Source organism: Mixophyes fleayi, chromosome 2 (assembly GCF_038048845.1).
Source record: "Mixophyes fleayi isolate aMixFle1 chromosome 2, aMixFle1.hap1, whole genome shotgun sequence".
NCBI lineage: Eukaryota > Metazoa > Chordata > Amphibia > Anura > Limnodynastidae > Mixophyes > Mixophyes fleayi.
In genome coordinates this window covers 269,906,355-269,929,678 of record NC_134403.1, presented here as the reverse complement: position 1 = coordinate 269,929,678, position 23,324 = coordinate 269,906,355, and the positions used below count along the sequence as shown (strand labels likewise).

Here is a 23,324-nt window from a genome sequence, read left to right as displayed (position 1 = left end):
TGTTAATAAAGTAAAGCCTGCAAATCAGGCAGAACATTTGACTCCAAAACTGTGCAAATAAAATCAAATACTAGATATGCTTATGATTTTTTTTATTTTAAATGTAACTAGGGATTATTAGGAAAAGTGTAAACAATATCTGTTTTTTTGTTTTTTTTAAATTTGTAATAATGTTTGTGATTTATACAGCTATTAAAGCTTGTCACCATACAAGAACACCACACAGGACACAACATGCAGGTGCAGTGATGGTCCTCCACATCTTTGGCTGAGTATAAGATAAATTTCATAATAACCTCATTTTCGTGTGCTATGATACCTGGAACGTTGCTGGTTTTGCTGTGGCTCTGGGGTGCACGGCAAAATGAGCGGAGATATTTCGCTGCCGGATGCCTTCATGGACTGTTCCAAAGGCACTTTGCTGAAGACTGGTCCCCCCCCCCCCCATGTGTTTAAAAACATGGCAAAAATTCAACATACCAATTCAGATGAAACCACATGTAGTACGAAATCTTGAACCCTGACCCAACCCCCTTGGAAATCCCACCATAGCCCAGCATTCTTGGATCATGTGCTACAATTAGATTAAGATCACAAGTGATCCATGGGTATCTACCTGACCAGGGGCGGAATGTGGCCACAGGAGGCCGGCTGATGTTATTTGGGGGAAATTAAAAAAAAGAAAGAAAAGTAAACAAATATTTATTCCTAGCGTGAAAGGGGCGGAGGTGGGTGCCGAGCGCAGTGCTGGGTGGCTGGCCCCTCCTCTGGGACCTTCTCTACTGTGGCCGCAGATCTATAGATCCGTCCCTCCCTCCTCCAATCCCAGTAGTGCTAGAGGTCACATACGACATGCACCATCTGACAGGTGCCGTCCAATGTGGGCAGACAGAGGAATCTCCAGCAGCTCAGCAACTCCTGTAAACAGGTGTGAGAGAAGAGGGGGGCTGTCTGTCCTGCTATGCTGTGTGTGAGAGAAGGGGGGCCCTGCTATACTGTGTGTGAGAGAAGGGGGGACTTGCTATACTGTAATATAGTGCAATGGTGGGAGGTAGGCTATTCATTTAATGGTGGAGTTTAGGTAGGGGCTAATGTGTGCTATTTTATTTGTGGGGTGATGGTGGGGCAATTTATTTTATTGGTGGGGTATTTAACTTAATAGTGGGGCCTATTAAATTAGGATGGGGTGACGGAACCTTTGATTTAATGCTGGGGTGGTATGGGGCTATTAATTGAATGTGGGGCTGAATTTGGGGAGGGGGGCTCTTTATTAAATGTGAATAAGAATTATTTAATACCGGAGATGGTTGTAGGAAATGGTAATGTTAAACTTAAATGTTATTTATTTTTGCTCGGGTTAGTGGGAGGGAAATAGGTCTATTTATTAAATGTGTATGCTATTAATTTAATGTCAGGACAGGTTGGAGGGATATATATCTATTTATCAAATTATTTTAATGTTGGGGCTGCAGGTGGGGCTAATTATTAAATGTGGATGCTATTGACTTAATGCTGGGGCTGGTTGGCATTTTCTAAATTTCATGTACCCATTATTTTTTCCATATAGGGCCTCCAACATTCCAGGATCCAGACAAGCAGCAACTGAGCTAGACACCAGCAGCCACAGGGAGTGAAAGTGACAAGAACAGGTAGGAGAGAGCAGGACAGTCTGCCAACTTTTCTGAATCTGGTGGGGCAGTCCCGAATTTGGGTGACTCCCTTGCTTAGTCAGGATTTGGTCCGACTACAAGGACAGTTGGGAGGTAAGTCCCGCTTAGTCGTCTACTGCTCGTAACGGCAGAGCTGCGGGCACCTAACAGTAATGCACACAGTTTTGCCTGTGTATTTGGCTAAAATGTATCTAAAATGATAACCCTCCCTTCTGTCTTAAGTGTCCCGGGTCCCTCAGAGCCTTATTCCAGCTCTGGTGATACTTTAGTGGTTCTTGCATTGATTCCATTGCCTGTCTTCTACCTTGCACTGATTCCATTCTCAGATCACTTTGTTGAATATATGGCCAGCCCCAATTACACTGACTATCATTAATCCTGCCTCCTTTGCACTTACTATATCACCAGCAAACCCTTGGAATAGCTCTCCCCTTCACTTATGCCATTGTCTGCCAACCCTCCCTGCACTGTTATTAAGTCAAACCAATCGCCCAATCACTGGGCACATTTAGGGCTAAAACACAATTGTTACAAAAGAAGTGTTTTCTTGCAGATGCTTGAAGCATTTCACTTTTGTGGTGATCGCACTGGATAGCCATTAGTTATAAGGATTATTTTTAATGGATTTTTTTGAAACACATTGTACACATTTATATATTATATATAGAGAGCGATTTGGCTGGTAGTTTGCATCGCATGATGTCAGGGAAGATGCAACAGTGCATGAGGTGCTCATATGCTGCTCTGGCAGACTGATCAGATACGATTGTGCCAACATGTTTCGCAATAGTTAAATTTATTAAACAAAGAAAGATATGTTTCTATGAAGGAAATATTGGAAGGATGCGTTAGTAGGCAACTAAACAAGCTTGAGAACAGAGGCATAAACCAGTCTCAGATAATGCAGAAGGATTCATTTAATTTTATAACACAGGACTGGCAGCTTTTGCCCTGCATTGTTTTAGAGATGACCGACTGTGTCTTAAGTCATCACATCTAGGTTTTCCCAAGTGTTACTACAACCAAATTCCAGTAGTTCTAAATACCGCCTACTTTTGTGTTGGCCACACCTACCACTGTTTTGATGCCGTCCACATGAGGCCACTTCAAGAATTTTTTCCTGGGCCACATTAAGTTCCCAATCTGCCCCTGTACCCAACCCATTTCACCCAACACGTATTTGTCTGCACATGTACTGAGCACTGAACTTCTGACAGAAATAATATGGGCTTGATTAAGTCACTGCGAAGTTCAAAAGCAAACATATATGGATCAGGCTGATATATCTGTATGATCTTATAATGGGGCAGTATTTTTTATTTATTTTTACCCCATCAGCCTCTACCTTGGTTATTTTAGAAAAAAATGTAATACATTCTAAAGATATATAAAGCTAGATTAAAATAGAGACATGACTACACCTGGTACATAGCTAAGTAAAAAAACTACCACAAAAAAAGACAATTTTTTAAAAAAGCCACAAAACATATTTGCCACACGTGCTGAAACATGTTAGCTATTTGAGACTTTACATATGGAAACTTAATATTCACACAATATATATTAAAAAAAGTTTGTTTGGGGAAGAAACTGTGACATTCAAAGGTCATTTTAAAATAAATATACCAAAGTTATTGTTCTTATAAATGGAAGATATATAAAGGCACACGTGACACAGTCATTTTTGTCACTCCTATCTTCTGAAACATGGATATCATTTAAACAATGAAGCGTATAAACAAAGTTCCATCGCAATGTTCAGTAGACGTTTTTGGTGTATATCAGGAATGAGAAAGTCAGAAATTTGCATAAGAATCTTCAGTTTTTCACATGTATTTATGCATCACAATTAGTATACTACACATTAAGAGTATCTGACTTGGGTTTCCTAAAAGAAAAGAAAAAGTGAAAACCATTAACAAATATTTATATGTAGAAAACTATAAAGTAAGTAATAGTGTCAAGACTCGAGGACAGTTCCTATATGCTAGAATAGGAAATAAAGATTGGATAAATTGGATAAATAGTAAATACTCTAGTCCAGGAGTAGGTGGCTCAAGTCCTCAAGAATCATATCAAATCAGAGGCTATTGTACAGGAAAAAAAATACTTATTTTGACTGCATGACTAATTTTATTTGGATTATACCACATATTCTATGATTTTTCATAATACTTTGTTCATTATTTCAAAGCTTTATAAACGGTATTTAATGTAATCTCGAGCAACTGATAATAAATAAGTGTAGAATCACTTAAAACCATAATTTTGTTAACATAGAAAATAAAGGGGAAATTTTATTTTCCATTTATTGATTTTATGTAGCCCATATTTCAGTGTGCTGAAAGTGCCTGACACATCAGCACTTATTTAAATATTAAGTGTCAAAATATATAAATATGGAGGACTTCAATTTTCTAATCCTGCATTAGACAAATGATAAGGCAAATCATTTTTCAAGATGGCTTTTTAAAATCAAGCAGCTTTAGAGACATAGTTAATGCCAAGAGGTACAATCACCTTGTAGACACAAAAAATACAGTGACATTTGGTTAATGCATAGAAGCACAAACGTAAAAATACACACAAGAGATAACAATGGTTAGATACACCATTATAGCAATCTCTGACACTGACAAGAGGCAGGTAGTGACCCAGCTGTTAGTATTATGTGGGGTGAAGTATTTCATCAATGTTGAGGTTCCAAGAAGGCTCCATGTCTGCTTTTAACCACTCTGGGGCTAGACAGAGAAACCACACTCACTCCTAGGTTTTAATAAAAGCAAAGCGCTAGAGAAAATGATTTATAGCTCTAGCAAATATCAAGAAAATAACTGGATTTTGTATACACAAGATTCAGTCATTTGTGGTTATAACAATGGCAATATAACACTATCATAGAATGTAGGTACAATTTCTGTAGAGCTCTGGTTACATAGGATAGGAGTCCTTCAAGAAACACCAGAAGCAGATTTTCGTTAGAGGAAGCCAGACAAAAAGCATTAGGTATTTCTTCTTAATCCTGCTACTTCAAATTAATACTAACCATAGTTTTCCCCCTGAGGAAGTAAATAAAAGTTAGTTACTTACAATAAGAAAAATATAAAACTATTATTAATTTTACAGCAAATGGTTATGGATTTCACCTGGTTAGTACTTTTTAATATCGAACATGTTCAACCCAAGTAAAAATACAAAGATCAAGGGGCACCTAACATGGTGGCAGATTCAATTCAGCAGTGACTAACGCGGTGTTAAAGGTAATGTTAATAAGGTAATACCGTTAATACAGTAATTTTAAACCTGCTTGCGGAAAAAAGCCGGTGTTTAAATTACCGCTTTAGTGGTAATTAGATGCACTATTACCGTAAGGCCGGTAACAGTGCGCAGGCCTCGTTACTTTTTACAGTAATGCGGCCAATAGTGTGGCTCCATAGTGTAGTATATAAAGTATAATGAAATCATTTTCATATAGATGCAGGCTAACTGTGTACCGGAGGCAAAATAATAAAATCAATCCGTTGGACACCAGAGGTATGGACATAGCAGACTCAAAACAGTGGTCAAGATCTAGGAATTCGTACAAGACCTTATTAGTCAATTCCGTTTGAAAAAATATGCTACACTATATCGGGCACCCCTTGGTCTTTGTGATTTCTCTTAAGTTTTGCACCCCCAGACAGGCGCAAAACAACTTTGAGTTAGCCCTATGCTACTGTATGTATATGACATGTGTTGGGATTATATCCATGGCCACAAGCCTGGTATTTTGTTGTATACTTTTATTCAACCTAAGTGTTGAAGAAGCATATTTGAAAGAATGACAACATTTTGTATATTTTGTAAGGGACTGTTCTGCAAAATATCACACACAACTTTATCTACTCACTTTTGAATAAAAACGTAAATTTTACATCCGTCAGAAGTGAACAATGCTAAAAAATACCAATCAAACTTTAACCCTTTGAATACTAAATCAGAATTAGTCAAAGTAGGAGGCTAATGCCCTGATAAGTATCTTTAGTTTATCTAATCCTTTTGCACTTGCTGTACCGCGAAGTATAGCGAAGATTTAACTGAGCCTTCCAAAAAAGGCTATTTTTAGGTCCTTATAATGTTGGAATAGTAAAACTAATCACATGAAAAGTGGCATGCATGTATATTTGCCAGGGAAATCCTCAAATGTTGAGGTAGAACAGATTGAAAAAATGGAAGAGATGTTTTCAGAATAGAACATTATTACGCTCAATATTCTTGTCTCAAAGACTGACAGAAAAGTTAGAAAACAGCATAGGTGAAGCTTTTGTGCTGGACTGTATGCTGTTGTTCAAATTATGTTTCTAACTTTCACTAATTTGGTCAGTAAGGAAAAGTGTGATACAGTTGTAAACAGGTCTATAACCACATGCGGTTCTCTCCTAATGGTCTAAAAAAAATGGAAATCATAGGGTCCCATGTATGAGGGGACACTTTCCATTCACTAGATTAACACAACCCCTCTAGACTTCCTGTCTTTGTTGCAACATTGACCATGTTGCCAGATCACACCTCCCTCAATCCCATGCCTCTCTGTTGTATTCATACTCTCCTATATGCCTATTTTCTTTATTATACATAAGCAAGCATTCTTCGTATTTTATTTTAAAATTTTACTACAAACTGTTTGAAACCATTATGCTTGTTCACTTGATTGTTTAATGTTGTAACTATGTAGTTTTTGTGTGATTTTGTGTCTCCATGGGTCATGCCTGAAAATAGGTATAGCTACGTCTAGAGCACCCACTGGGCCAACAAAAGCAAATACATACATTTGACATTTCACAGTAAGCACAGACAGCTGTGTTTGCACATTGATGTTAGTATGCAACACATCAATTCAAACAGTAGAAAGAAGCACTGACATTTAAAAAGGGATGATGAGAACTCTTGAAGCATTACGTGGTTACACATTTAGAAGTATGGATATACTTTAGTTTTTTACTCACAATGCTGGTTCCTTACACTCTTCTATCTTCTTATCATTTTTGTACTCACAATAATAGTCACTGGATAAAGAAACAAAGCTACCATTGCAAAAAATACCCAATACAAAAACAAATGCATTTTCTCTGTTTTTAAAGTGGTTTTTAAACTGATGTTAAAATAACAAAACTAAGAAATAATTTAATAAATTAATAAATTGGTGATGTGTTTAGACAGCATTAGCTAACTTCTGGAGAAATACAAATTTATTAGCATTATTGATCAAGTAATAAACCTGCCAATTATCTTCTGCCAACATTTCGGGTTACTATAAATTCTTAGGACAGGGCTTAAAAAAAGGACAGGCAGAATCAACCTGAATGGCTTTGCCAAAAAGGAGATTCGCTGTTCAGTGATGCCTTATAACGCAGGAGCTAATCACTCTGCCTAATGTCTTTGCAGTGGAAAGTACTGGGCAAAAAACAGAAACGATTGAATCTTCTCCACAGTGAACATAGGTGAAATATTTAATATATTAAAGTCACACTGATATGTTGTTAGGTTATAATCCTTGGGGCATTGTTAGGTAATCATTGTTATCTGTTGAACAGTTTAGTCATTTCAACATTAGAATAGTGTGCTGTTGCACACAGTGGCACTATAATTTCTAACTTTAATAAACAAAAACAAAAAAACCCAAACACTTTCTCTCTCAACGCTAGGGCCGACGGAAAAACTGTGGACGCCTTCCCCTCCTTGAACACAGTGACCACCTCCCCTTCGGAGATGAAACTCGCACCCCCACTCCTTATTACATTAGCAGATGGGCAACATTTAAGTCGAGGAGTTTGGCGCTCGGCAGTGAAATCAAAGCCCAGTGCTACTCTACTCAGCCCATGACTGGCATTGGAAGATGTTGCTAACAGCTTGACACATAAGAAGCTGTAGGTTGATTCTACTCCATATCTTTTTAGAAGCCCACTAACCATTGGCATCCTAAGCAACCGCCTGTGTTTGCCTTATGGCCCGGCCCAACAAATATGTTGGGAATGAACACATTAGCATACGCACTTCCAGAATTGTCTCACCCACTAGAGACTATAATAAATGTACTTATCTTAGATATAAATAGACATGGTTTACCATTTAAATGTAAGTATCACGTAAAACCCCTTAAAAGAAAAGTCAAGATTTTACATAGGTAGAAATACTAACTAACAATTGAGGAACAAAGAAATGTTATTAGAATCAAATATTTTAGGAGCCCTTGTCATATTTACTGCTGTAATTGTTGCTAGTACATAAAAATGTACATATTCCATCCAATTAAAGCTTAAGTATAACCACACCGTGAATTTGGTACAACCCTGACATTAACATATTTTATATCTCTATTTTATATTATAGCTACACATACATATTATTCTTTATGATGCTATTCCTGTAATACAAACTTCAATTAGCGATTTTTTGCCTTGTCATCCAACTAGCTAAACTAAATAGGATTCAACATATTGCTTCTTGCTAGCAATGGAAAATTACAAGTGGCCATGTTACTACTAATGTGTTGAGTGTTCAAATTGTCATTTATATGTGCAAGGTAGGTTGCAGTAGAACTATAGATTTTATATAAAACTTAAATAAATACGGATATCTGGTTCCAAAGCAAAACTTTTTTTTTAGTCGAGACTAAGTTAAATGACTCAGTAACACTAGTTTAACGATATCTTGTGTATAATTTTCTTGTAAAATAATTAAGGAAGTTAGGATTGGCTGATCAAATGGTTTATTAAGTAAATACAAATTATTAAAATTTATTTTTGTAATCTGGCTGACATGTTAAAATAATATCTACACAAATATATATATATATATATATATATATATATATATATTGGTGGTGCAGAGGGAAATAGGACAGAGTCTCCAAAAGTAAACAATTACTCATAAAGAAATGAAGTGTTCAGGATGTGCTATGCACATAGGCAAATGTAAAGAATCACAAGGGCATGTAGGTAGAGATAACAACATTGACTTGTTCACCAAGTATGTTGTTTAAAAATTAAAGCTGACAAGGCCACACACATCATTGTGCAAAAAGGATTAAAAAAGAAGACATGCCCTATTTGTAATGACTAGAAACTCTACATAGAAATATGCTTAGATGGTAATGGCAGCTGTTTTCTTCAGAAAACGTTCAGTAATAAAATACATATTGACAAATGCATTCTTAGAGAAGGTAGTACTACATATAAACAAATAATAACTGGGAAATTTGACATGGAATACAGTCTCAGGCACCAAAAAATGTTTGCACTATTGCATATGTATTCAAATATATTGCTGCCAAGACTCATCCAAAAACTGATCTCTCCTGTTCTGCTATCTCCAGGCTAATGGAATTCTAACCTTATAAATGCCACAAGTGTGAAATTTTATTAGAGTTAACATCTCTTTTTACTTTAAAAGAACTCATTAAAAACATATAAATAAGTCATTAGAAAATAATACACTAGAATGGAAGAAAAGGTTCTTAAAAACTCAAGATAGCCACCAGTACTGAAATGTCTTTAAGAACATGTATAGAAAAAAAATGTACAGATATATAAATATATATATATGGAAGAAGTAGTCTCACCCGCTTTTTTTATGTTTATTATAAAGCGAACAAGCCACCACTGCAGAAAGGATGACAGCAACAGCACATCCAGAGATTGATCCTTAAAAATCAGATACAATTAAAAAAGGAACATGTTATTAGTAACCAGGTACAGATAACTGGACCATAAAACAACCTTCTTTGAATTTAATTTTCATGATGTATACTTTTCAGCAACGCTTACCTTTAGCCCTGTATTTTGCATCAAGTACTGTAAGCATACGTGCCCACGCTCCCTGAATGTCCGGGAGACTCCCGAATTTCGGTTAGGTCTCACGGACTCCCGGGAGAGCAGGCAATTCTCCTGCATCAATGACATGATTTTCGTCATTTTGGCCCCGCCCCGCCAAAATGGCACGATTTGCCGTGCCCCCACCCACCACGCCCCCCTCTCGGAGGACAAACAGTAAATGTTGGCAAGTGTCACTGTAAGATGTGTAAGTAACTGAAAAAAAATAAGATTTTTACTCACCGTAAAATCCATTTCTCTGACTCCATTGGGGGACACTGCGATACATTGGGGTATATAGTAGGTGGTCTGGGAGTTTAGGCACTTAAAAACTTGTTTATTCCTGTCCCTCCTCCCCTACTATGCCCCTCCTCTCCAGCTCAGACCTCAGTTTTGTATAACCAAGCTAGGAGGAAAGGAGAAGCAATACAGAAAATATCACCAAAACCAGCACTACTTTCAGAGCAAGGGAGGGTGCGCAGTGTCCCCCAATGGAGTCAGAGAAATGGATTTTACGGTGAGTAAAAATCTTATTTTCTCGTTCCTACCATTGGGGGACACTGCGATACATTGGGGACATACCCAAGCTGCCTCTAAGGGCGGGATTGCTCTGGAACGGCTGTACGCCCCAACTTGCGGGTAAAGCTCGCACTAGTGGATGCCAAACCCTGCAACCAAGAAACTCTGTAGGAGTTATAGGCGTTGCCATCCTGTACAACTGCCTTACCGAATCCCTTAGACCTATCGTCCAGGAAACACCCCCCTTTAGGCGAGGTGGTTGTAAAGGCACCAGAACCAGTAAAAATAGCGTCCGAAGGACGAAGAGACACTCTAGTGTCCCAGCTAGAGGCTTTGCGGTCAATCTGGCCCAGAAGAGTACAAACCACATCCAGCCGACGAAGAGCGTAACACGCAATGGAGGAAGAATAATTTAAAGTTTCACCCTAAGCCCCTGAGGCAAGTATAACGCAGCTACTATTCACTGACCAAATCTTGGTCGGGGTGACGCACCTCTCTCCCCTACTAGACAAGTAGAATGTGGGAGTGTATGCCCACTACCGCCCCTGGGACCAGGTGATAGGCAAGTGACCAGTCGTGGGCTAAACATATGTTTCCCGAATCAGCCAGACAAAAGTGGGCAAAACAAGTGCTCTGATCCCCTGGACTAGCTTTCATGGCCTAGCCTTAAGCGGCTGAGACCTATAAAGAAAGACCTGACGCTACCCTGATCCTGTAAACCGGTGCTGCAAAAGAAGCCGAGCACTGGGCCCCGCACCCTGCGGGAGCTAGGCGGGTATCAGAGGTAGGTAGCGAAAGAGGCGACCTAGAGAGTCAGTCCTAAGACGACTGAAGACTGCCGGACTCACATTCAACTCTTTCCTGTTTCTACTAAGACACCGGATGAGGAAAATGTCCTGGCGGGTCTATCCAAGCCCCCTGCCAAGAACCTCTGGCTGTAAGGTTAGGGTTTTCCAACGTCACCAGCTAGACGATATAACGAGTGAGAGAAGGAGGTCCCCGACCGTACTGATCTGACTACAGAGGCAGACGGGAGAGAGGTGTCCCCACTCGCTGTCCATGTCTTAGGACCATACTCTACAAGGTAAATGAAGGGCCCCAGAATAGCTGGAAGCCGTACTGTGTTCGACCCTCCTTAGCCCCCATGGGGACGTGGGAAGAGATAATGAACCAAGGAGTGGAACACTGACCCGTTGCTCAGGCTATAACCTGGTCTTCTGTTTTACAGTCACGAGTTGTCCTGAGACACTGTAGAAATGCCACGGCCGTGGCCTATTTGACAGGTTGTCTAGGGCTTCCTGATTAGGACCTGATGGGCCTAGTGTCACAACCTGTGAGCCCTGAGCCCCCGATAGCAATAACAGTCTTTTTGGGAAGACTAAAAGGACAGTGGAACTCTAAGGATCTAACTAGTCAGCTTCCAGTAACAGGCAAGAGCCTGTCCGGGCTGGCCTTTAGGACCTGGCGGATGATAGAGCTGTGCCCTGACTGTGTGGCTAACTACTGTGGGAGCGTTCGACTTTTAAGTTTGGATAGGTTGATGAACTGCGAGTCCAATAACCGGTGAATCAGGCTATTTCCGGGGAATCTCCCTCTAGGAATGTCGAGAGAGGAGTGTGCAACCCTCTTTACCTTGAACGCTGATACCCTGTATACTAGAAGCCTAATGTCACTGAGAAGAGAGGACCTCTTTCCACGTCAGCGGAATCTTATTCCTGCGCTGCAGCGGGGGTGGCCCTACCTCTGGTAGAGAGAGAGCGAGACCCTGTGGGACCCCGTCTATAAGCTCGGGTGTAATACATGTATCTGCTGTAGCAAATTGGGTGTAAAACAATAACGTCTCTGCACCCAGACGTGTTCTACCAGGAACCCGATGGACCTTTATCCCTGAGGTAACAAAATAATCGAGTCCTCTGGAAGTGTCTTTTCCAGGCAGGGTACCATCGTGACTCGCCAGGTGCCGCGTCTGCCTGCCCTGACCTCGGCATCCCATGAGATGCAACGTGCTGAATGAAAAGGCTGGACCCTGAGCCGGAACTGAAATTACTGTTCCGCCAAAGAGGAAGAGACATCGGTGCTTCCTCTTTAACTGGTACATGTATGAAGGTCTACATGATGTATACCGCAGCCAGGCACTCCCTTTTGTTCACTGCCTGCCATGACAGTGCCCAGTGTATACCTCCGAAACAAGCGAATGCAGGCTGTCAGTTGAAGGACTGCCAGAGTCAAGGAAGGAAAGGCTCCCCATTTGTGGATCGGGAAGAGTTTTGAATAAACTACACCAACCTCCGGGGATACCACCCGGTATATAGGCTTCTTCCCTAACTGCACCTGTGCCGGTACTGAATGCTCCTATGGGAGTCAGGAAGGGGCTACATGATGGGGCACCCCGGGGAAGAAGAAGCATGGTGGGTCTAAGTTTGCCCTTGACGTGCGTAGTGGAGCTGACGGGAAGAGATGTACTCTTACTCTCAGCCCCCTTCAGACTCCACTGAACTACTGCCAAGGTGACTAGCTTCCTTCTTGGGAGGTTCTCCAGAAAATCTGTGGCTAATCGTTCTGGACATGGTTGAATGGCCTATTTCAAACCTAGTTATGACCCAATAGGGTGTAAAACCTACTGGCAGTCGTCAGATAGGCTGAGTGGAGGCTATGATACACCCTTAGTAAGGGAAAAAACGTACCCTGGGAGTCTGCCCTGCATAGGGGTAGCAGCATAAGTGAATATATACGAGTCCCAAAGGTTGTTAAAATTCATGCGTTACCTTTAATATATTTTACAGGAGGAAAAATATACCCAGAAATTGTGACTTGTAATCATTGTCTATCTGGCTGTCAGTCAAAGGGTCAGACACCCCGCACAACCTCTGAGGAGGGGGACCGTAAAGTCAAATTCAGCAAGGGTTAAAGTGTGTCTGCTGCTTAAGCCGAGAATATACATCCGAAGAATCGATGTTACATTCTCAGAGTTAATGTCCTTGTCTGTGAATACAGATGTAACTAGGCCTTGTCTGTTGAGAGATGGTCCATGTCCTGATCCTGACTGAAGAACTCTGGAAATCAACATTATGCTTGCCCCCGTGGGATGGTGAGCAGGCGTGTCCATGTCTGTGCGGTATCAGACAAGGACACCTAGGCCTTCTGTCGGGGAAGAAGTGTCTGTGACATATTTGATCTGTGTGAAGTGAGTGTGGGTAGCAGTGTGTGAAAAGGTGGAGGTTCACGTACCTTTTCCGACTCTAACCTCACTCTAGTGCATTTGATCACTGATATTGTTAGTGATCCTTTCTTAAACTGCCTTCGACAGAGTTGGCGATACTGAAATGGGAGCACCTCGTTCACAGGCCTTAGTCTCTCGAGCTGCCCAGAGGGCATCCGGGCTAAGCTGCTGAAAATCTCACAAAATAAGTGGCACAGATAAAATGCCGCTTAGACGCACCAGCGGGACAGTCTGAAACATAAGACAATGGTAAGTAAAGTGTCACAGCGTAAAACTGAATCTCGTCATTCTGGACTATAAATATATAATACAGTTCAGATGAACCAGAGTGTGGCCTACTGCTGGAGGTGTCTGCTTCTAGCCATAATGCCCTGTCAAGGCCGGAGCCACAGAATAAACCTGTCATTTTTCTTCTGGGCACATATATTATATACACATTGCAATACGGCACCACTAGCTGGAGCCTTTACACGAAGTAAAGCTATATATAATTTTCCTGTGACACGTATATAAAATGGGTTGCACTCATACCAGAGGGTCTCCGACCCCTTAGGGTGCCCCTCCTTATTTGGCATAATGGTACGGGTGAGAAAATTGTATAATATAAATATCCATTTGTATATATATCTATATAATCATAGTATAGTAGGAATTTACCAAGATTATATACTAGGTAATCCTCCCAATAGTCACCAATCTCCCAGCTGAGAGATAAATTAGCTGTATTCGTGTGCAATAGAAAATTTACCTTTACACCTGGTATAGGTATAGTATAATACAGCAGAACCGGAGGGTCCTCTGCTTGTTAATGTTCCCTTTTTCAGCCATAGTCTTAAATTAGCAGATAAATAAAATAAGGCTCTCACACCCTATAGTAGTCTGCTGGCTGAGAAGTTATATGCAGCGGGGGTGGGGGTTATATATATATATATATATACACATACCCACACACATACCTACCTAATGTAGTTGTGATAAATCGAGGGAAAAGGGAAATAAATAGTAATCAGCCTATATATGTGCTCCAAGGGGGAATTGAACCTACAACAGTATGTTGTCTGAATAGTGTATGTATCAGCTGAGCCACGACTCCTGATCATATTCACTGTTAAAATTAGACACCAGGCCCCCCGAGGGAAATTGCCTTGGCCTAGTTGTGTTCCCTGAGAATTTTGTCTTTAAGACAATATAACGGTAAACGCCAGCTACTAAAGGGAAACCTAACCATAAGGTAATGTGCTATCCGATAGGAGAAGCACAGAGAGGTTCCGTTTAAAGTGCTGTGTGTAACTGCAATAAAAGTATTGTAATGGTTACCGTACTCAGGAAGCCCGCCAAGTCCAACGTGGGTAAAGGGGAAGTTCCGCCCCCAGGACCGCCTGTTCAATGGCCGACTCCATGTGGAGTTTAACTGCCAATGCTGAGTCCGGCTGTGGCTGCTTTCACACTACGCTGCAGGAAAATAGTGCCCAGGTCTGCAGCGAGTATTCCGGTCAGCGTGTTGCCTGTTAAACAGTGCAACCGCTGCCTGTGCCCCTGTAGTGCTAGCGCTCGTTGCATAGGGGATCTGCCGGTCAGTCCGTCTGATGAGGAGGAGAGACTGTAAGCTTCACTCCCCTCCGACACTATCAGCTCCCAATGCGTCCGTGTCGGCAGCTCTGATAGGTGTAATTAATGCTCGTTCTATCTAGGGGGATAACACGCGACTGCCGGCCATGGTGAGGGGAGCTGTGTTGCTCGTCGCCCCTGCGCAGAGACCCTGAGTGCAGGAAGCCGATCTGGCTGTACACTCCTCTGGGTCTTTAACAAGGGGTCCCTGCGCTGCACCTGAAAGGAGAGAAAATAAAACAAAAATGTGTTAAAAACTATCCTTAACTATAGTATAGGCAGGAGCCTATACAAACGTGTCCTAACTCCTAGGCACTTAACAAAGACTGAGGTCTGAGCTGGAGAGGAGGGGCATACTAGGGGAGGAGGGACAGGAACAAACAAGTTTTTAAGTGCCTAAACTCCCAGACCACCTACTATATCCCAATGTATCGCAGTGTCCCCCAATGGTAGGAAAGAGAAATAGTCTTTTATTTTGTAGGGAAAACGTATAGATATGGGATCCATTATTAGGAAAACAATTATTCAGAAAGTCAGAAAACCAGAAAGACAAAAAAGGTAAAACAACGTCAACTTTCTGGTGATTTCATACATGCTGACATAATAACTGAGCATTTTCTCCCAAAGTTATTCTAAAGACAACTAAATAAGGAGAGGAATACCAGGGGGCAGTGTGGGAAAAGACGGGTTAAATGTAAACTTTTTTTTTATGGCGTGACACTGTAAATTATTAAAAAAAAAAAAAAAAAAGTATCCGAAAAAAAGTGCCCCAAACATTACGAATAAAACCCACACCAGTACACAGGAACTAGATGGAGTGCAGTTTGTGGATAGCTCAAAACAATGCTCTCTTTAGAGTTTGAAAGCATTTTAATTCAGGTGTAGCATATACATCTAAGACAATAATTTAACATGTGCAATATAAATCTTTCATTTCTTCTTTGTGTCCAGTATGATAAATCAAGAAAAAATAATATCCAATAAATCCACAGTAAAGAATAAATGTACACAGCTAAAAAAAATCTAAATAACTAATTGAAACACAACAGAACCCATTCAAATAATTGGTCAAAGATAATTTTATTCACTTACCTATAATGGTGGGAAGATTGCTTTCTAAAAAACAAAAGGAACAACTGTATTTAGAACATCCTTATTATGGTTTCAAAATCAAATATGTGAATGGATCTACTAAGGGACCTATTTCAGGCACTCAATAATCTTCAACTACTATTCCTGTGTTTGGATCCCTTAATTGTCAAAAGGTCTGTCAAAAGGATGTTTATAAGGTTAAAGTTTGCTCTGTAATATGCATGGAAATAAATATCAAGTTCACAACATTAAGAATAACACATTTGCATTGATGCTATGAACTCATTCCACCATAAGGATGTGAAACTGTGAAAAAAATGTGAAACTTCTGTCTTATATGCTGCCTTGACTTATATGCAGAAGACCCAGAATTTTGCCTTATAGTATAATCCAAAATCTGCATTGAAGCCAAAATAAGGGGCAATTATAGAAACTACCATGGCGATAGCATTCTTTTTGGTCAACATTATCACTAAATCAAGGTAGCTTGCAAGATGAAATATAAAACAGATTAGTATTTATTTTGTGATAACATTTGTACTTTTAAATTGGGTGTAAATAATAGATAAAGTTAGAAACACTATACAATTATTATTATCCTTTATTTATAGGGCGCCACATGAGGTCCACAGCGCCGAGAGCAAACAACAAGACAGTACATGGTATAACAGTACAATACATTAAACAAATAACACTACAATTCTTAACACAGCTACTGGGGTGCAATGGGTATATTCAGCTGGTTAGCATATCACAGCACATATTTACATACTTAATTTCTGTTTATATTTTCAACAATGAGAAACATTATGCCTGAGTAGTTGTATTCCAGTAATAATCTTAAATAAATTTGAGCTCACAATAATTTATAGCAAAAACACATGCCAATTAAAGGGGACACCCATATTTTTAGCATCCCTGATATACAGTTATTACTTCACCCTGGGACTGCATTAGCAAGAATCAGCTACCTTCTGCTAGTACTCACTGACACATGTGCCTTTAGCTTTCTGGTAAAACCATGCCACCATGGATTGTGCAGATTCAAAGGCTTTTATCCTGCAACATCTTATACTACCGATAGAGAACCAGGCATTGCTAAATAATTGAGGTTAGAGATCAGAGTTCTCTAGTGATAGTAAGACTGTAGTGATTGCAGCCACTGGGAGTCAAAAATTGTTCAACCCTTAGTTAACATAGAAAAATTGGAAATAACTACCTAGGCGCAAGGAGGTACATGTATAGTGCTAATATACAGATGACACAGTAGGCTAATATAGAGTGTGTATATATATATATATATATATATATATATATATATATATATATATATATATATATATACACACATACATACATACACACATCAATACTATGGAATCGGGTGATATCAGAGGATATGGCAATACATTTAATTGCCAGTAGAAAAAATACAAAGTAAAACAGGGTTCCAGCCCTAACGGCACAGGTGCAGTATCAGATGATGAGAACAGGTGAATAGTATCACAAAATGAATAACGGTTATCTGTAACTCTTCTGCATATGTAACCTATAAAACCGGTATATAGCTTTAGGATCAAAACATCATCGTTTATAAATCAAAACAGACTTGAGTCTATAGGATTCCACTTTCAGAATAAAGGTAGGTCATCAAAAGTCCAAATAATCTCGAGTCTCTTGTGTTGGGACTGATCGTGCAGTCCACTATGTCCGGTGGTAATCGTTTTTACGATTCCCACCATTCCGACACGCAGAATTCTTGCAAAAAAAACAAAAACGAAAGACTGAAAAAAACAAAGAAAATTAAACAGACTTACCTTCAATCCGAAGCTGGAGATGACTGATGGAAACAGCATGGTGACAGCAAGGTATTCCGATAAAAGAACTGTGCGGCAATGCAATTTGACGTCATTGCGACGTCTCTCAATCTAAATTTAAACCGGCAATGTGGGGTTAAGTGTTTAAACATTTTACCTTAGTGGTCCCCACACTGCCGGTTTAAATTTAGATTGACAGACGTCTCAAAGTTGTCGAATTGCATTGCCGCACAGTTCTTTCATCAGAATACTTTGCTGTCACCATGCTGTTTCCATCGGTCAAATTCAGCGTCGGATTGAAGGTAAGTCTGTTTAATTTTCTTTGTTTTGTTTTTTTGCAGGACTTCTGCCTGTCGGAAATCTCAGTATAGTTATATCGTGCCCAACCCACTATGTCATACAGAGAACATGGAGTTGGCAAGTCTGCTAAAAGTCATTGAGAATTCCACAAAGGCAAAAACATACTGGTAGGTCAATTGGCTGCTAACAAAATTAACCCTAGTCTGTCTGTGTGTGTGTGTTAGGGAATTTAGACTGTGAGCCCCAATGGGGCAGGGGCTGATGTGAGTGAGTTCTCTGTACAGCGCTGTGGAATTAGTGCTGCTATATAAATAAATGGTAATAATAAAAATAACATATACATATCCGTATACATACACACCAGTGTCTGCATGATGTTCAGAAAAATTGCCCTAATTCGAAATCAATATTGAAGGGTTTTCATCCTAAATATCCATTTGGACTCCTCCCTTGAAATCAGTTTCATGTATTTTCCCCTTCCTCCAGGGTTTTGCGACTATTTTTATACCCATGAATCTAAGTAGGGATGTATCTTTGGAATGATGCGTGGAAAAATGTTCACAAACACTATGTTTTTCGAAACCCTTATGGATATTCCTCTGATGTTCCGGCACTTTAACATGTAATTTTCTGATGGTTCTACCAATATACTGTAGGCCACAGGGGCATTGTAGGAGATAGATGACCCCTGTGGAGTCACATGTGAGTCTGCTGTCAATAGTAAATTCCTCACCAGTGGTGTAGGATGAAAAACTGGTGGATGGTTTTGTGTGACTAATGGTGCCCACTTCACATGCCATACACCTGTTACAGTGATAGAACCCATTTGTCCTTTCTTTAAGCCATGTGCTATCCCGAATCTTGTTTTTTGGTGGAATAGTGCAGTTCACAAGTGTGGTTTTGAGGCTATTTGCCTTTGCGTATATAAATCTTGGTCTCTCTGGTAGTAGATTCTTCAACTTATCATCCCCTAACAAAAATTTCCAATGCTTTCTAATGATGTATTCAATTTTCTTGGAGTCATGGTTGAATTTACTGATAAAGGGAATATGAATGGGTTTAATTGGATCATTTTTCTTACAGAGAATGCTTTTCCTATCTGTGTTCCTGACGGTGGACAGAGCCTGCTCTACAATGTTCTGATCATATGCCCTCTCCAAAAAACGATCCTTCAACATGCGGCTTGCTCATCATATTCCGCTGTTTTGGAACAGTTACATAATCTAGTTAATTGCCCCTTTGGAATGCTTTGTATCTAGTTTCTATGGTGACTGCTGGTAGAGGGGATATAGGAGTTCGAGTCCACTTCTTTAAAAAATTCTAGTCTCTAGTTGGTTGTGTTTGATATATATTTCTAAATCTAGAAATTGGACAGACTCAGAACTGGTGTCAGAGGTAAAGTGAAGATTGAGGGTATTTTTTATTGATGTATTTGAGAAAAAGGGCTTAAGTGTCCTTGGGTCCTGTCCAGATAAAGAGAACGCTGTCTAAGTAACGACGCCAGAGATGTAAAAACTGGATAAATGGATTGTTATTCCAAATTGTCTTATTCTCCCATTCGGCCACAAATAAGTTTGCGTTACTGGGTGCGAATTTTGCGCCCATAGCAGTCTTGCGAACCTGTTTGTAGAATTGTATAAAAAACTGTTCAGGGGATGCTGGGGCGGGAGCAAATTAACAGTATTACTATTAACTATATTTGTGCCATAAACGTAGGCTTAAACTAAGAATTTTAACTAAACTTGTTTAATACAACAACTAACATTATTTATGCTTATTATTAGTGATAATGGTAATGTCATAAAAACAGAAAATGTTCCCACCACTTTCCATATGTTATGTAATATATAAATATGTCTGGTTGCTTCCAAATCTTTTGTGTCATTTTACACATGCATGTACATTAGCTAAAATCATCAGTAGCAAGACCATAAAGACTGTAATATCCTTAACCCAGACAACTCAATGTAATCTGTTGTAACCTAACACTAACAAGAGTACATATAAACATTCAAAATGAAATATCTATCTATAAGCACATACCTTAGTTTTAGCGGTAGGAGGAAAAAATTACTTACTTGTTGTACAGAACTGGTCAGGTTTGGACCAGCTTTTGCCTAAGCAAGTTATGGTATTGTTTTTACTAGGATCACGTTCGTAACCGTTTATGCAATTGTACTGCACAGTCGTACCACTGAAGTAGTTGGCTTGGTTGGCGAATCTTTTATCAAGCTCCGCATCAGGAATTGTGGGAGGAGGATTACACACAGCTGAGAAAGAAATAGCAGTTCAGAAATCTATACAGTACATTAGTTAAAATACCAGTAATACGAAATGACAGGAACTCAATGGAGTACATTCAGACATGGTATAAATATCAGACATATTTAATAAAAGACAGATGCAGTGACCTCTGCCGCCCTGTGGCGCGGTCGAAAGTTGCACTGACATTTCTATATGAAACGTCAGTGCAGCACGAGTTTCGGCCGTATCACAGTGCCGGGCGTCATCAAACTTCAGTGGAGAGACGATCTCTCCCTTTCTATAAAAGGAAGGGCCCGGTTGTCAGCAGGAACAGTCACTGCTGAACTGTGAAAGTGGTCCTCCTATGACCACTCTCTGCATTTTCAGTGAGCGGTCAGATGCTAATGCTACTGCTTTTAAGATGAATATCTATGGTAAATACATAGACACAGTTATTAACCACCTAGAAGTAAACCATATTCTGTTTTTCAAGAGTTTTCAATACAGATAGCCATGGGCGCACGGAGGATTGTCGGGGGAGGGGGGGGGGGTGTTTCTCCCCGCCGACCCAAAAAGAACAAACAAACAAAAAACCCGAGAGAGAGCGCCAGCGCATGCGCAGCAGCTCAGTTTCGCCAGCGCTGTCCTATACAGCAGCCGCGCGCTGTCTAAGAAGCGTCTGCGGCGGTGCTGTATACACTAGCCGCGTCTGCTGTATAGGACAGTGGCCACTTAGTTAGCGCAGGGGGGGTTCTAGAGACTCAGAAACCCCCCCTGCGTGCGCCACTGATAGCTGTGATCCAAATGAGGCTTGTGTGATTATTTTTGAGCATTAGATTAAATTTGGAAGTCCTGCAATCTTAAACTATGAAAATGGTACACTAGAATGGGCGTCAAAATTGTTTGAACGAGAGTAAAAAGTAAAAAGTAAAACGAAATAATGCATACTTTTTCAACAACTGAGCTCAAAGAATCTTTTCCACATTTAACACAACTAGCTGCTATTGGACACACTATACCTGTAAGCACAACTGAATGTGAAAGAGGATTTTCTACTTAAAACGTGTTTAAGGAATCACAAGAAGCAGAGCACACTAAATAATCTGATGCTGATTTTACTAGAAGCACCAGATCCTACAGACTAGGATTATAAAAAAGCTGCAGACGACTGGGCCTCTATGAAGAAAAGAAGAATTAATACTGTATATAAAATGTTAATCTCAAGGTTAAATCAATATAAGGTCAGGATTTTAACATTTAATTATTGCGAAGGCCCCTAGTCGGCTACTTCTTCATGTCACCCAGCTGGCAAAATTGTATGGGGAGAAACTGCTTGGAAACTACTCTTTTGGTAAACCTTACAAATGTTTCTTGAGCCTTTATATTGTGAGATTTTCCTCTACTTTTCCTTGCAGAACTCTTCTAGCTTAGAAATATAATTATGTTTTCATGCATGTACTGCATTTTTGAGACCTCTCCACAGATTTAGAAAATCTTGATTACTATGGGTTTAAAATCAAGTGTGTGAATGGACCTACTAGGGCACCTTTTTCAGGTATTCAATAATCTTATACTTAAATTACTGTGTTTCATTCCACCATAAGGATCAAGAGACAAAGGGCTAGATTTACTAAGCTGCAAGTTTGAAAAAGTGGGGATGTTGCCTATAGCAACCAATCAGATTCTAGCTGTCATTTTGTAGACGGTACTAAATAAATGATAGCTAGAATCTGATTGGTTGCTATAGGCAACATCCCCACTTTTTCAAACCCGCAGCTTAGTAAATCTAGCCCAAAATGTAAAACTCCTGTCTTATCTGCTGTCTGACTTTAAATGTGGAAAATTCAGAACATTCTCTCATATAATAATCCAAAAGCTGCACTCCAAATGTAAGAGGCAATTACATAAACTAGACTGCTGATTGCATCCTTATTGGTCAACAGTATCGCTCAATCAAGGTAGTTTGCAAAATGATAATAAAACATAATATATATTTTGCAATAACATGTGTTTGAACTTTTAGATTGCGTGTAAATAGTATAAATGGTTATAAATACAAAACAATTAACAAAAATATATTTTTAAGAAATTGTATAGTGAAGTATAGTTAGATAGATATCTGTAATTACCTATTATATTTATGTAACCAGATAACTAATGTGACCGAGATGGAGATAACTGTCGTAAAAGTATAGCTTCGACTGAGGATGTTGTCCCAATAATTAGGAGATAAACAGATGGATTTGTGTTTTTACCCTCTCACTAACCTGTACAGTAACCAAGGGAATATTATAAAGTAATTGCACAGAGGATATTGTCCCAATACATAAACGGAGAACAACAGAGGGATTGTTATATACTGGGAAAAATCAGGCGTACTAAGTTGTGTATGGTAGTTTGTAATTTTTCTACTTTATGTAATGTAAAAGTAACAAGAACACATAAAGGAGTGGTTGGGAATTATTTCATCACCAATAAAAAGTTGGATAAAACTGGACAAGGGGGGTGCGGTCTGGAAAGATACAGTAGCTCTGAGGAGAACTTCTTAGAAAGAAGGAGACAAGGGCTGGAAAAACTTTTTATGCAAGGACTGGTTGCTATTTTAGGAGTAACTTATTATTGCTTGATTTCATATTTCTATGGCATTGTTTATATCAAGTCTACTATTGTGTCAGATATTTTATTTACTATTTTGATTAGGTGTTTCTGTGAATTGTTGTTATGGTTGGTGTTTCTCTTGTGCGCTGAAGACGATTTTCTTTCAGCATAACAAAAAGTCTATGTTGCTGTTTCTTTTTTATGCTTTATTACTTTATGGATAATGTTAATGAATTGCCTTTATTTTTATATTGGTAGTTATGAATTGTAACCGTGTTTAGAATCTGTGCATAATAGTTTGTGTGTTTTCTTTGCTCATCTTCTCTTAGAACTTAAGAGGTGATCAGATAAAAATTACTTACTTATTAAACAGAACAGGTCAAGCTTGGACCAGCTTTTGTCTAAG

The 23,324-nt window shown here is 39.5% G+C and overlaps 1 protein-coding gene across 3 annotated transcripts in view; it reads right to left on the bottom strand.

Moving 5' to 3' along the window:
• Positions 1–403: 403 nt before the first annotated feature.
• LOC142138998 (C4b-binding protein alpha chain-like) overlaps positions 404–23,324 on the bottom strand; it is a 104,166-nt gene continuing 81,245 nt past the window's right edge. The window contains exons 13-18 of one of the 3 annotated variants that reach the window (XM_075196210.1): positions 20,155–20,346; positions 15,960–15,983; positions 9,271–9,352; positions 6,656–6,715; positions 4,717–4,729; positions 404–3,558 (exon numbers count right to left, since the gene is read on the bottom strand). In XM_075196210.1, the coding sequence (XP_075052311.1) occupies positions 3,535–3,558; positions 4,717–4,729; positions 6,656–6,715; positions 9,271–9,352; positions 15,960–15,983; positions 20,155–20,346 (395 nt within the window). In that variant the 3' untranslated portion in view covers positions 404–3,534. The remainder of the gene's footprint in view (positions 3,559–4,716; positions 4,730–6,655; positions 6,716–9,270; positions 9,353–15,959; positions 15,984–20,154; positions 20,347–23,324) is intronic. The other 2 variants (XM_075196211.1, XM_075196212.1) reach the window with 2 other exon arrangements.